The sequence below is a fragment of the Mangifera indica genome, chromosome 2 (genome assembly GCF_011075055.1).
Source record: "Mangifera indica cultivar Alphonso chromosome 2, CATAS_Mindica_2.1, whole genome shotgun sequence".
NCBI lineage: Eukaryota > Viridiplantae > Streptophyta > Magnoliopsida > Sapindales > Anacardiaceae > Mangifera > Mangifera indica.
In genome coordinates, this window is record NC_058138.1 from 5,604,343 (window position 1) to 5,617,417 (window position 13,075).

Below are 13,075 nucleotides of genomic sequence, written 5' to 3' on the forward strand. Positions count from 1 at the left end.
TATATGATTTAGAGATTGTATAGAGTGTTAAATTGCTTGAACAAAAAGATTGTTTTACCAAATAAACAATAATTACAGTTTTTAGAAAGATAGAGAGAAAGAAAGCTCATTTTGACTATCTTATTTGATGAATCATGAGTGTTACTATAGCTCGTTGGAAACCTCTTTAACCCTCTTTTTAATGATATATAGTTTATATGATTTGGAGACTATTTGGACTATTAAAATACTTGGACAAAAAGACTATTCTATCAAATAAACAGTTATTACAGTTTCTAAAAAGAAAGGAAGAAAGAAAGAAAGAAAGGGAAGAGGGAAAGAAAAGGAAAAAAAGAAAGAAAGGAAAGGAAAGGAAAGAAAGGATGGGAAAAGAACAAAAAAGAAAAAGATAAGAAAGAAAAGAAATTTGGGGCTCAAGATTCAAGGGTTGTCTTGAGAGTATCGTTTGGTGGGTTATGAATACTCAATAGTATCCCACATGCCTAAAGAGAAAGTAAGGGCTCGGGCACAAGTTTTAGTGTTAGATGGAAGTAAAACCAGTAAGAGATAATGCATGCATGCTATGAACTATGAGGGTGCACTTTACGCTACACCCACCCGCAGTAGGACACGTTTATAATAGGACATGTCTGTAATAGGACATAGACCTATAATAGAGTCTGCTCATAATAGAACATGCTTGTAGTAAAGCACAGTTCAGATTCCAAGATCGTGTAGTAAGAAAAAGAAAGAGAGTTTAAGCCAAGAAAAGTGTCAAATCCTTATAGTTAGCTTCCAAAAAGTATCAAAAGGATACTAGATAAGACAAAGTGTGACCCAAATAGTAAAAGATGAGCCAGACTATTCTCTCGATTCTCTGAGGAGGTTATTACATGAGATTGAGTCCCGTGAATGATTAAGAACGAGAAGGGAGATAGTTTACTTATTTCTTTCCCTTTTACTTAGTGTTCTTATCCCTCACTTCCTTTCCTTTCATGATTATAGGTACAAATGATCGGGGTCACTGCGAGGTAGGGTCAGGTTAGTGAGGATAAATCTGGGCTAGAACAGTCTATCTATATTTTATATTGCATGCGTATGGTCATATGATATTGTTAACTGTTGACTTTCTTCAGATATAGTTTTTAGATAGTTGTATAGTTGTATCTAAAGATATGTACATGATTACTCCATGATTTTTGATGTTTTCAGATGAGTTTTTATATGTAATATATATATCTTTTGTTCATTTTCGGATTTTCAGTTTTCACAGAACAATTTTTGAATGCTTTTAGTGATAAGTTCCTTTTAAAGTTTTTTTTTTTAAATAGACGTTTCAAATATTAATTAGTAACATTTTTCCTCCGTAGGGTAGTACTTCTAAAGAGGGATGTTATATTTTACTAATATGTGCAAATGTTTCTTTTAAAGATACGAGTTTTTGGTTTCTAGAGAGAGATTAAGAGCTTAAAGATTGAGATAAGAATTCTTGAATGCTTTAGATATGTTCTCTAACCCTTTTGACTTCACTCTAACTTGTTTATATAGCCTTAAGACTGGAAAGATTCGTTAGATTGATTTTACTAGCCGTTGACTTGTGAAAAAGATGTTTTATCCTTGAAAAACACTTGAGGATGACCATCCTCTTACATATTGTTGCTTTGGAGATTGCAAAATAGTCGCCTAATAGTCAAATTCTTGAAACACGCCACTCAAGAGACGGATGTCCTTTCTTTTGGGATGGGCATCCTACTTTGCTCTTTAAAATTCTAGATAGAATTAATCATGAGAGGACAGGTAAGGGACAGGCATAGGGACTGACATTCCAATGTGTTGACTTTCTTGATCGTCCTAATTATGCTTGTTAATGCATTGGAGAAGGAACGAACATTCCATGGTCATCATCTAATAGGGGACGAGTGTCTCTTTGCTTAGGACGAGTGTCCCTGTTCATCTAGACAACATTCCTAAGAGCTCCAAACTCCCGATGACAAGTGTAGGACTAGCATCTTATTTGGGACAAACATCCCACATATAAGGAGGGATGTCTTTGACCTGAAAAATTATACAACTGCATTTCGCCCATCTTTCAATCATTAGAACTTTATGCCATAGACTTTGTTAGCTTAATAATTATTAATTATCAATATTAAACTTAGTTTTGGCATAATCAAAACACTTTAGGGTGCAACAATAACAAGCCAAATCCTCACCTTCAAAATATGTCTTCTGAATCCTTTATTTAGTTGAGGTGGAACGATAATGCTACATCTCGATCATAAAATTAAATTGTAGTCCAATGATTAGAGAGATTTCCAAAGGGCTGAATTCAATGTAAATAAGCGATGCTATATGTATACATTTTTAATGTACAAATAAGTATACACATGGATATGTCATCATATAATTGAGTGTTACTTTATTATTAATTCAAAATCATCCAATCATATAATAATATATCTATATATGTACCAATTTGTGTACAAAAAATGTGTATATATAGTTTTATTGAATATAAATACTTAGTTATATCATGACTACTCTATATCTAAAAGCTTTTTAAAACAAACAAATTTGAAAAGTTTTTCAACTTATTTGTTAGTATTGCTCTGATCTTCATTTCATGTTCTTTTTCATGTCTAGAAACAACATTGCACACTAAAAATAATAATAAATTGATTAATTTTTATAATATTTACAATTTTAAATTTTATTGTAAAAAAATGGAGAAAAAAATTGAAAAGTACACATTATAATACCCTAAAATAGAAAATATCAGCCACCCCTCAAATGGAAAATATAAATAATAAGTAGATTGAAAAATATATATATGAATAAAAGCTCTATTATGCACATCACATATAGCAAACAATGCATGTATATTAAAAAATATCACAGAAACCCTCAGCATGCTTAATTCTAGAGATAACAATTTCGGTCCAAATTTAGGGGTCTCGACCCTAACGGGGAGGAAATTCCCTAATAAAAATAGAAAAAGAGATGGGGACAAGAACGAAAAAAATCCTTGCAATTGGGGACAGATCAGGGAGGAGGATATATGTGTCGACTCCCCGTTCTATCCTCGTCCTTTTATATTAATATATTTACTTAAAATACTAACATATCTTTATAGTTTTAAATTATTTATGTTTTTCAAATTTATTTAAGTTTTTATTGTGCATATAATATATAATACTTGTGAATTTGAAATAGTGAGATGATTTTAGTTTTATTTAATTTTGTTATTTAGTATATTTATATTATGTTTAGAGAATATGAGGAGAAGATTTTTTTCCACGGGTTATGAGAAGAGAATTTTTCTCCTCGGGGATAGAGAGAGGATGGGAAAGGGATAGAAAATCCTTGTCATCCCCGTAACAGGGACAGACTAGGGATAGAGCTTGATATCTCTTACAAGGATGGGGAGGGGATTGAGATTCCCTCCTTGCCCCTCCCCGTTGCCATCCCTACTTAATTCGCGTGGTAAAAAATACTAAAACCCCATATATATTTGAATATATCCAAAAACCTACCATACCCATTACACACCTTACATATATATTAAAATCCCCCACTTTCATATGATTTCATCATATGTGACTCTCATGGTGACTAAATTACCCAAAAACTCTATTATCAATTTCACCAACAATCAATTCTAAGCATATTCTAACACTAAACCATAGAGAAATTTCATAAAAATCACAAATGATTCAAGTTATTTTATACAAAAACTCAGCTGAAGAAACCATTATTTGAAACTTAAGAAATATATATAGAAATGACAAAATGCCAAATTTATAAACAATAAAACATGATAAGAAACAATATACTAATATTTTTCTCCATTTTAATCATGAAAAAATCTTACTTGAATTTGGTAAACATGATTTCTTTTCACTATACAGGTTTACCATATATGTTTTCAATTGTATAAAACGAATTTAAAACTTGTTCATATATGGGTAGTTTTCATCCAAATGTAATATGTTGGCCATATACATATAAACTCCAAGAAGTTAGTTAGTTTTGTATACACCTTTTTAATTCTGATAATTGTAGTTAATTTTTTTAATGAGGGGTATTTTCCATTTATAACACTAGATATCACACAATAATTTATTTTTCTATGAATGAATTAGAATATTAGTCTATTGTATTAATATTTCGTTCAAGTCAAATCAAATGTGAAAGAAGAAAAAAAATCTTATCAAAATATTCCATTTTTAGTTTGTACAATGTTTTGTAATTAGATTAAAAGTTGACCTAATAAAAAAGGCTCTCTAGTCCAACTGACAATCATATTATATGATTAGTGATCAGGCTAACCATTTAAAAAATAATATATAATACAAGTTTGCATAATTAATCATTAAATATATAATATAAATTATTTTAATATAAAATAAATTTAATTTTATGATATACATATTTAAAATTAATAGATAAGAGTTTGGGTTCAAATCTGAAAATTAATTTTTATTTATTAGATCAAATTTAAGTTTTTATCTTATTCAACCATTAGAACTATTTGATTCAATTCACTCTAACTTTGAAAACAACTTTTCAACAAATTGTAATTTTTTTCTTGACAAGTGATAGTCCAATTGGTTAGATTGACCGATTCAATCCAAGTTTAAAATGCATTCGAATACATTAATGGTCAAACAAGCCATCCTAATCTAAACCCAAAGAGATAAAATAATTTAATATAAGGGAATTTATACATTGTATTATAAAAAAAGTTTACATAATTTTTTTAAATTACAGAAAAAAATAATATCAATCATATTGTGACATATTATTATTCGTGAATAAAGTAATATATATTGTTTATACATATAATTTTATTATAAATAATTATTATATTTAATTCATACTAATAAAAAAATTAAGATATTATTTTAATTAAATATATTTAATATATTAAAATTAATTTATTGAACAAAGGTAAAATGGTAAAAAAATTAACATCAAGTTACTAATTTGCTAAAACCTACAGAGAACGCGTTAATCAAATTAACTCATATGAAAAAATTAAGATTCCCACCGCCTTAATAATAAAATCTTATTTTAATAAAACATTATTATTATATTTTATTAAAATGTAAGCCAAATAAAATAATATTAATAATAAAATACATAACAAATTTATATGTATAAATAAATTATATAAATTTATTTTTACAAACTAAAGTGGTAGTTTGTAATAAGATGATGTGTGTTTACTATTTCTCTTATTTCGGAATCATGCAATCAAATTCTATCAACTTATTTTGTAAAAAAAGAAAATTTATAATATATATATATATATATATATATATATATATATATATATATATATATATATATATAATATTATTTTTAAAGATAAATTTTTGGAGAACGTTTAGTTGAAGTATATAAAGATTACCAATTTTTTTTTTTTGTTTTATCAATAATAAAAAATTCTAATAATTTTTTATTGTCAATGGTTATATATATATTTTAATTATCTCACAATAATTATTTATGCGTATTTAAATTTATCCAAATTTCTCAAACACAGTAATAATTTCTACCTAGTAATTTCCAAGATAATATATGTTTGTAATAATTTTTTATTTTTAATAATAAAATATTAATTAAACCAAACACACCCTTAAAGATAATCTTGTAAAATGTTAAGTGTTAACAAAACTAGTCTATTTTGTTACATTTGTAAATAAAGACAGATGAGTATCAAACAACTTTAAACTATTACACATTTTTTATAAGAGTAGTGTTATATACACAAATAATATGTACAGTTTTATGCACAAATAATATAGATAATTTTAAGCGCAAATAATATGCATAACTTTTTATATAAAAAAATATATAACTATATGATTAGATAGTTTTAAATTAAAGATAAAATAATACTAAATTATATAGTAATATATCATTATTTATATTTAAAATTGTATATATTATTAATACATATAATTTTATTATTTTAAAAAAATTATTAATCTCCAAAGGGAAAATGAAATAACCAAGAATATAACAGGCCAAATGACTATTTCCCATCCGAATTTTGACGACTTTTATTTTTTCACATATTTGACATAATCAAACATTATTTTTAATACTCAAAAGATATATATTATTTATTATAATATAATATAATATGTTAATATTATTTATATCTCTTATAGTAGAAACAAAATATTTTCATTTTAATTATTTTATATTTTTCTAACTAAATTCTTGGTTGTTGGAAAACATATAAGGAAAGCCAATAAAGCTGGACGTGTTTGGGGCTCATGTGGGCAACAAGACATTTTAGAGTTGGTGAAAATAATAAGATCCAACTGAAACAAAACTCGCCAATAGTAAATCAGAGCAAGAAGTGGCAAATCCTCCAATGTTTTTTAATATAATTTTTACTTTTTATAAAAATTAATCAGGGATGGATAGACAAATTTATAACTTTTTTAGGAGTATAATTATTGTTTAACTTCTGTATAGACAAAAAGTTTATCTTTTTATACATTTTATAAAAAGGAAAAATTAACTGATTATACCAACAAGTTTAATAAATAGATGAGATAATAGACTTTTCAAATTTACATGATATAAAATCGTCTCTTTATCAAAGTGCGGATGAAAAATAGTGATTCGATTCAAATATAACATACATAAAAACCTATAGGATCATGTGATAATGAATAGGAAACATCCACATATTTATTTAAAAATTTCCACCCATTCCATACTCCATTGACAAAAAAATAAAAATATAGTTGACTAACAGTTGACTGTCTCCTTTTGGAATTTAGAATTTAGTGGATTTTGAACTAACATATATTTCCATTTTGTTGTGCTATGATCAAGTGGACTGGTTGGTGACAATTCTTATGCAAATTGGAAATTAAGTTTCTTGGAAGAAGGGTGCTAACCTAATTTACAAAACTGGGAGTTCTTTTTTTAAATTTTATTAATTTTACTAATTTTATATTTTAAATAATATGCAAATTTGTGGTATTTTTTTATTTAATTTTACTAATTTTATATTTTAAATTGACAGTTTACTAGTTTGATGATTAGACAACCCAAAAAGATGACCCTGTAAAATTATTTGTACAAATAATAAGGACAAACTTGTGAAAAAAATACCACGTCACCATCAAATGATTTTGAATTAAAGATAAAATAACATAGAATCATATGGTAATATATCAGTAGTTGTGTATAAATTTATGTCTATTATTTATACACGTATGTAATGCTACTCCTTTGCTAAACACAGTTTTTTTTTTTTGAAAAAAAGTTAATAAAAATTAATTTATATCATGTTTATATAAAAAAATTCAAGAATAAATTTCTCCACACACAAACAAACACTTGTAATAGGATCAATGATAATTTATCAAATAAATAAAAAAATTATGCACAAAAAAAAAAAGGATTGAATTCAAACCAAATTGAATCTAAATATAGGTTTATTCAAACTCAAATTTGATTTAAATTTATAATGTATAACTCAATCTCGAACTCGTTGAATATGACTGAATATATAGTAATAGAGTTGTTGATAAGTTAAATAATATTATCAATGCGATATATAATATTATTGAAAGAAAATTTAAATTGAATTTGATTCGATTATTAAACTAAAATTTTAACTTAAATTCAGTATGATTAAACTAAATATCAAATCAAATAACACAACTATTCCTCATCTCTTTTTCTTTAATTAATTTAAATTTCTCTCAACTGAAAATTTAATTAAATAACTTGAATGCTCTTAAGATAATTGTGTAGGTGTTATAACTTATAAGATTCAAATCAAAATTAAATTAAACCATTGAACTGAAATTCAAATTTGAATTTGATTTAGTCATGTCATACCCTGTCATACCCTATTCGAACCGAATTGGTTTGAACCTATTAATGAAGAAAGAATCAGAAGATGTAACATCATTAAGTCGAATCAGTCAATTAGGGAAATTCCACATTTGAAAATGACCTAAAAACAAAAAGCTAGTGGTTGTAATAGAAAATTTCATGCTATTGGCTTTGAGATAAAACGTGCAGAAAGGTTTCTATCGTTCTAAAATTATTGAACCAATAAGGAACCGCCACATCAGGTTGTCTGACGTGCACGAGCTCCATCATTGGCCCCTGAAATTCTTAGAAAAATATTCCTATTATTTTTGCATGTGTAGTCAAAAGCACATACTAAATAATAGTCGTTGGTCCTCTATCTAAAGAACCCACTTGTTCCATCAATCTTTGCAAAATTTTCTCCCCTTCACCTTTAATGTGTAATCTCGAGTTACAACTAGCTGAGAAGTTCGTGGACACGTTTGGTTTCAAATAATTTTTCATTATTATTATATTATCTTATTTAGTTGGTTAAATAATAAAAAATATTATTTAAATAATTTAAAGGTAATATGAAATAATCTAATTATTAATTACAATTTTTCCCTTATTTATTATTATTTTAGGATAAAAACATCTTATTATTTAAATAAAATAATAATAAAATTATGTATATTTATTATAGTATACAAACGGTATATCATTGTATAATTTTAAATTAAAGATAAAACAATATTAAATTATGAAATAATGTATTATCTGTATATATAAATTATGTATAAAAAATGAGTATACATAATATTATTCTTAAAATAATAAGTAACCCTTAACCTTTGCAATCTTTCCTCTTTCACAACGTAATTCACCAAGATTTCTATTTCTTGGTTGCATCGCCCTCACTTACATCACTAAAACTCTCTGGTTGGCTTCATGAGACTATCCCTTTTTTGTTGTCACCACCCTTTTATTTTCCACTAGATCACCATCACCACTTTGATATTGCCCTCCACCTAATCCCATGACATTGCTTTCTCGATGTTGATCCAAGGTGGGTCAACATACCTTAACCATAAGTGTTAGACTCTTTATTCAATTCACACATTTTGATTTACTACAATTTATTCTATTCCATTTCTCTCAAATCTCCCACCTTTGATTTGTTGTAGTTTCCCGCTAACATATTCTAGGGTATTTCAAAAAAGTAATATTTTTTTATTATTTTATTATTACCAATCAAATACCATAATTATTTATATATGTTAATTAATTGAATAAACAATGTTCTAATAACGTGAACCGAGTTGGGCCTCGATTCAAAAAAGATGAAAGGCTAAAAAGTTTGATACCTAATAATCTTCTAGATAATTTCGTAGGCTCAAATTTCATTTAAGATAATAAAAAATTACTCAATCCAAAAGCATTCTTAGTGTTTAAGAATAATATTTGGACCCACAGGGACTAAAATGCAAAGAATCAAAAGTCTCGTATGCATGGAAATTAAAGAAAATGAATCAAGTAGACTTGACCTAGTCATCCCCCAGACCACAGGTAAAGCACCGAAGCATATACTTACAATGCACCTATATATATAGATTTTTAGAAAAGGCTAGACATTACTGGTCCATTCTTTGCTCTTTGCTTCTTGAACTCATCTTCTTCAGCGTTAAGTTTTACATCTATATAGAGAACAGCTGTTGAACGAAGAAGGAGGTGGAGATTTCAGCCATGGGAGTTGGAGGAGGAGTTGCAGAGAAGCAATATGTGAAGGCTAAGACTTCAGTGTGGTGGGATATAGAGAATTGTCAGGTCCCAAAAGGGTGTGAGCCTCATGCAATTGCTCAGAATATCAGCTCTGCCGTTGCTAAGTTGAATTACTGTGGACCTTTGTCCATTTCTGCCTATGGTGACACCAATCGGATCCCTCAATCTGTGCAACATGCCCTTTCCAGCACCAGCATCTCCCTCAACCAAGTCCCTCCTGGTACCTCTTTCATCATCATATATAATTACCATCTTTCAACTTTACTTTTCTTGCTTTTACTGTTACGATTCTTAACTTATACAGATGGAGTGCAGGTGAGATTAAGATTCTTATAACTCTAGACTCACAAAAAAATTTATTACTTACACTTAATTTTCTGTTTTGATGAGGATGAATTTGGATTAACATTTCTAAATTTGATCTTACCGACTTAGTTTTCCTAGAATTTGTATTTTTTTTTTGAGGAATTTTGTTATTCTGGGTTGCAGATTTTCAGAAAATTCAATGAATATTTATGGGTTGTTTTGTTGAATGAGCAGGGGTTAAGGATGCAAGTGACAAGAAAATTCTAGTGGACATGTTGTTCTGGGCAGTGGACAATCCTGCACCTGCAAATATAATGTTAATTTCTGGAGATAGAGATTTCTCCAATGCTCTCCATCAATTGAGGATGAGAAGATACAACATTCTGCTTGCTCAACCGCAGAAAGCCTCAGCTCCTCTCCTTGCCGCTGCCAAGAGCATATGGCTCTGGACAAGTCTTGTGGCTGGAGGCCCTCCATTAACAACTAAACTTGGTAACAAAATTTCTGTCCCTAATGATATGCCTTTTGTTCATGCACAAGTTCCCCAGTTAGGAAATCCTAATGAGAAATTTAGTAATAATGCACTAGTTGATATTCTGGAAGATCAGAAACCACTAAATTATCACCACCCTGATACTAATTATAATCCCAAGAGTTCCCTGATGGGGCCTTGCCTGGATGGATTTGCTCCTTTCAGTGTTGTTCAGAATGGTTGTAGAAATCAATATCCACCACAACCTTTAGGGCTAAACAATCTCCCTAATCAACCTCCTAGTGTTGTCCAAAAGGGTAGTGGAGTCACCAAATTTGATCCTACTAGCATGAATCCAAAGCCTGCATTATTGAGTCAGTCACAAAATGGACAAATACAGCATAGGAAGCTGTCGTTTTCTTAACCAGTGAACTCGATTAACATTCCTAGTAGTGTCATATGGGGGACGTCGGGGTGTCCAAAACCTTCTTATTGTGTCCAAAGTCTCACAGGTTTTGTGTTACTAACATTGAACTTCTTGAAAATTGAAAAGATAATGCCGACTGAAGGTAATATAATTGATTGCATTCGATATGGGGATCCAAAGCATCGGAGTATTGACATTAAAAAAGCCTTGGAAATTGCTGTTGATCAGCAGATGGTAGTGAAGCAAAAATTTGGAGCTATGAACTTGTATGTTGGTAAGAATGAGAAACTCTGGAAATGTGTGAACCCTATTGCTGGTAATCCTATGCAAATACCGGAAATGACATGGGAAAAAATTAAAAAGTTTCTGGTGTCTCCTGGAGGACAATCTGCAATAATGGCTTCTCAATGCAGGTAAATTTCCTTTGTTTGTTTAGTTTAGCCTTACTTAGCTTCTAGGATTTATAATTGGACTGTTTTTTCATTCTGTCTTGTGTGCTTTTGCATTTTTGTTTATAGGTATGAAGCCGGTACTATTTTGAAGAATATGTGCTTGACAGAGCTTACATTAGGTGACATACTTCAGATCTTGAACATGGTAATTACCATAAAGAAATGGATTATTCATAATCAAGCAGGATGGCAGCCGATTATCATCGCTGTTGCAAAGTGCAGCCCTGAATTAGGCACTAAATCTGGTATATAAAGTTTTGACTAGCTATCCATGGTAAGGGAAAGGGGCCACTTGATAGTTTGAAGGGTATTAAGAGTATATAGATAGATGACTTGTTGCAATAAGGTTACTAAAAAGTCTCCTCATGCCAAGACTCATTCTGTAGATTTACTAGTGATGAAAGTTCTTACACATGATGGATACCATCTAGATTTTCGATTAGAGATGAAGTTTCAATTGAAAATTTGCTTGATGTATCAAAGAGTATACAATGCCAGGCTCTGAGGTACAAGAAATTGATCATCTGTTGCATCTTCTGGATTCTATCGACAATTGCAAGGATGATCTTGCTGTTTCCAAATTTGGATGGAATATTTCTGCAGAAAAATTTCCTACCTCTCATATAGTTCGTGGTGCCATGAGAACTCTAAATGCAAGGCGTGATTTAAAAGTGGCATTGAAGAAGCAAGAGTTTGGTTAGTTTGCACAGAAGCAGATGACACAAATTACAGAAATTTATGAAAAAAACATCCAAATGCAATTAGATAAACATAGAAAATGTTCTGGTGGAAGCTACTCATTCTCCTCTGATCACATCATTTTAAGAAGATATTAAGATGAGCCACGCGAAGGTTGCACAATGCCGTAAAGTTCTTCCTAATAGAATTCCCGAGCATGTGTTGAATTAACAAGTCTTTGTTCTTCTTATTGTCGGGTATTCTCAGAATAAATGGATTTGTAAATTCATCCCTCTGCAGCATAAGTTTAGCTGTTTGCCACTGTATTTGCTATTCTTCTTTGAAAGCTGTATGGTTCTCAGAGCTTTTGAAACCATTAGTCCTTTGGTTATAATCCTTATATTTAAGTCTCCTGTATGCAAACTTTGATAGAAAAATCAAGTGTTTCTTATTTTTGCCCCCATTTGGATAGTGCTTTCGCTTTTGCAGTGAAACTTTTCTTTCTGTTAAATTGCTGCCAGTTTTAAGGTTTTCAAGCTTGGAAAATAACGAGTTTCATAGTGTCAATGCCAATATTTTATGGTACTTGTTTGAAAACATTATTGAGTTAGTTCAATTATTTAAAATCCAAATAAAATATGTTAGATTTGTATCATATTGTTAGGGTGGATTCGAATTGAATTTGTTCAAGTTTAAAAGCAAATTTGGCTCGAATGAGCCTGAAACAAGCTCGGCTTAAATGAAATTAGGGATGTTCAATTTGTTAAGTTTATAAGTTTGAAAATTTTCAATATAAATCGATTAAAACGATATTATTTTGTTCAATACACATTAAAACAATTTTATTTTTGTCATTTTTTGTTTGAATTGAGCTTGAACTCAACCCAAACTCGACCCGATTCCTCTCAAGCGAGCTAAGTTCAAACTCAATTTAATTCAAATTCAACTCTACATATCATTAAGTAAGTAAAAAATTACTTCCGAGGTTACCATTGTTAATGTTGCATTAATTAATATTAACTAGGGATGGATTACAAACAAGAAAAACAAAAACAAAATCACAAACTCCCAGAGGCACTCTCAATTACAAACAATACCCTATTTACAAAGGCAGTGAAAACATAAACCAAATTAAGATTTAACTAACTT

At 29.3% G+C, this 13,075-nt stretch overlaps 1 protein-coding gene across 1 annotated transcript; it reads left to right on the forward strand.

Annotated features, from left to right (window-relative positions):
- Positions 1-9,403: 9,403 nt before the first annotated feature.
- LOC123208480 lies at positions 9,404-12,389 on the forward strand. Its single transcript, XM_044626015.1, has 4 exons — positions 9,404-9,811; positions 10,132-10,754; positions 10,797-11,209; positions 11,315-12,389. Exons 1-4 carry the CDS (start codon positions 9,556-9,558, stop codon positions 11,499-11,501), a joined length of 1,479 nt encoding a protein of 492 aa, XP_044481950.1. The 5' UTR covers positions 9,404-9,555; the 3' UTR covers positions 11,502-12,389.
- Positions 12,390-13,075: the final 686 nt, after the last annotated feature.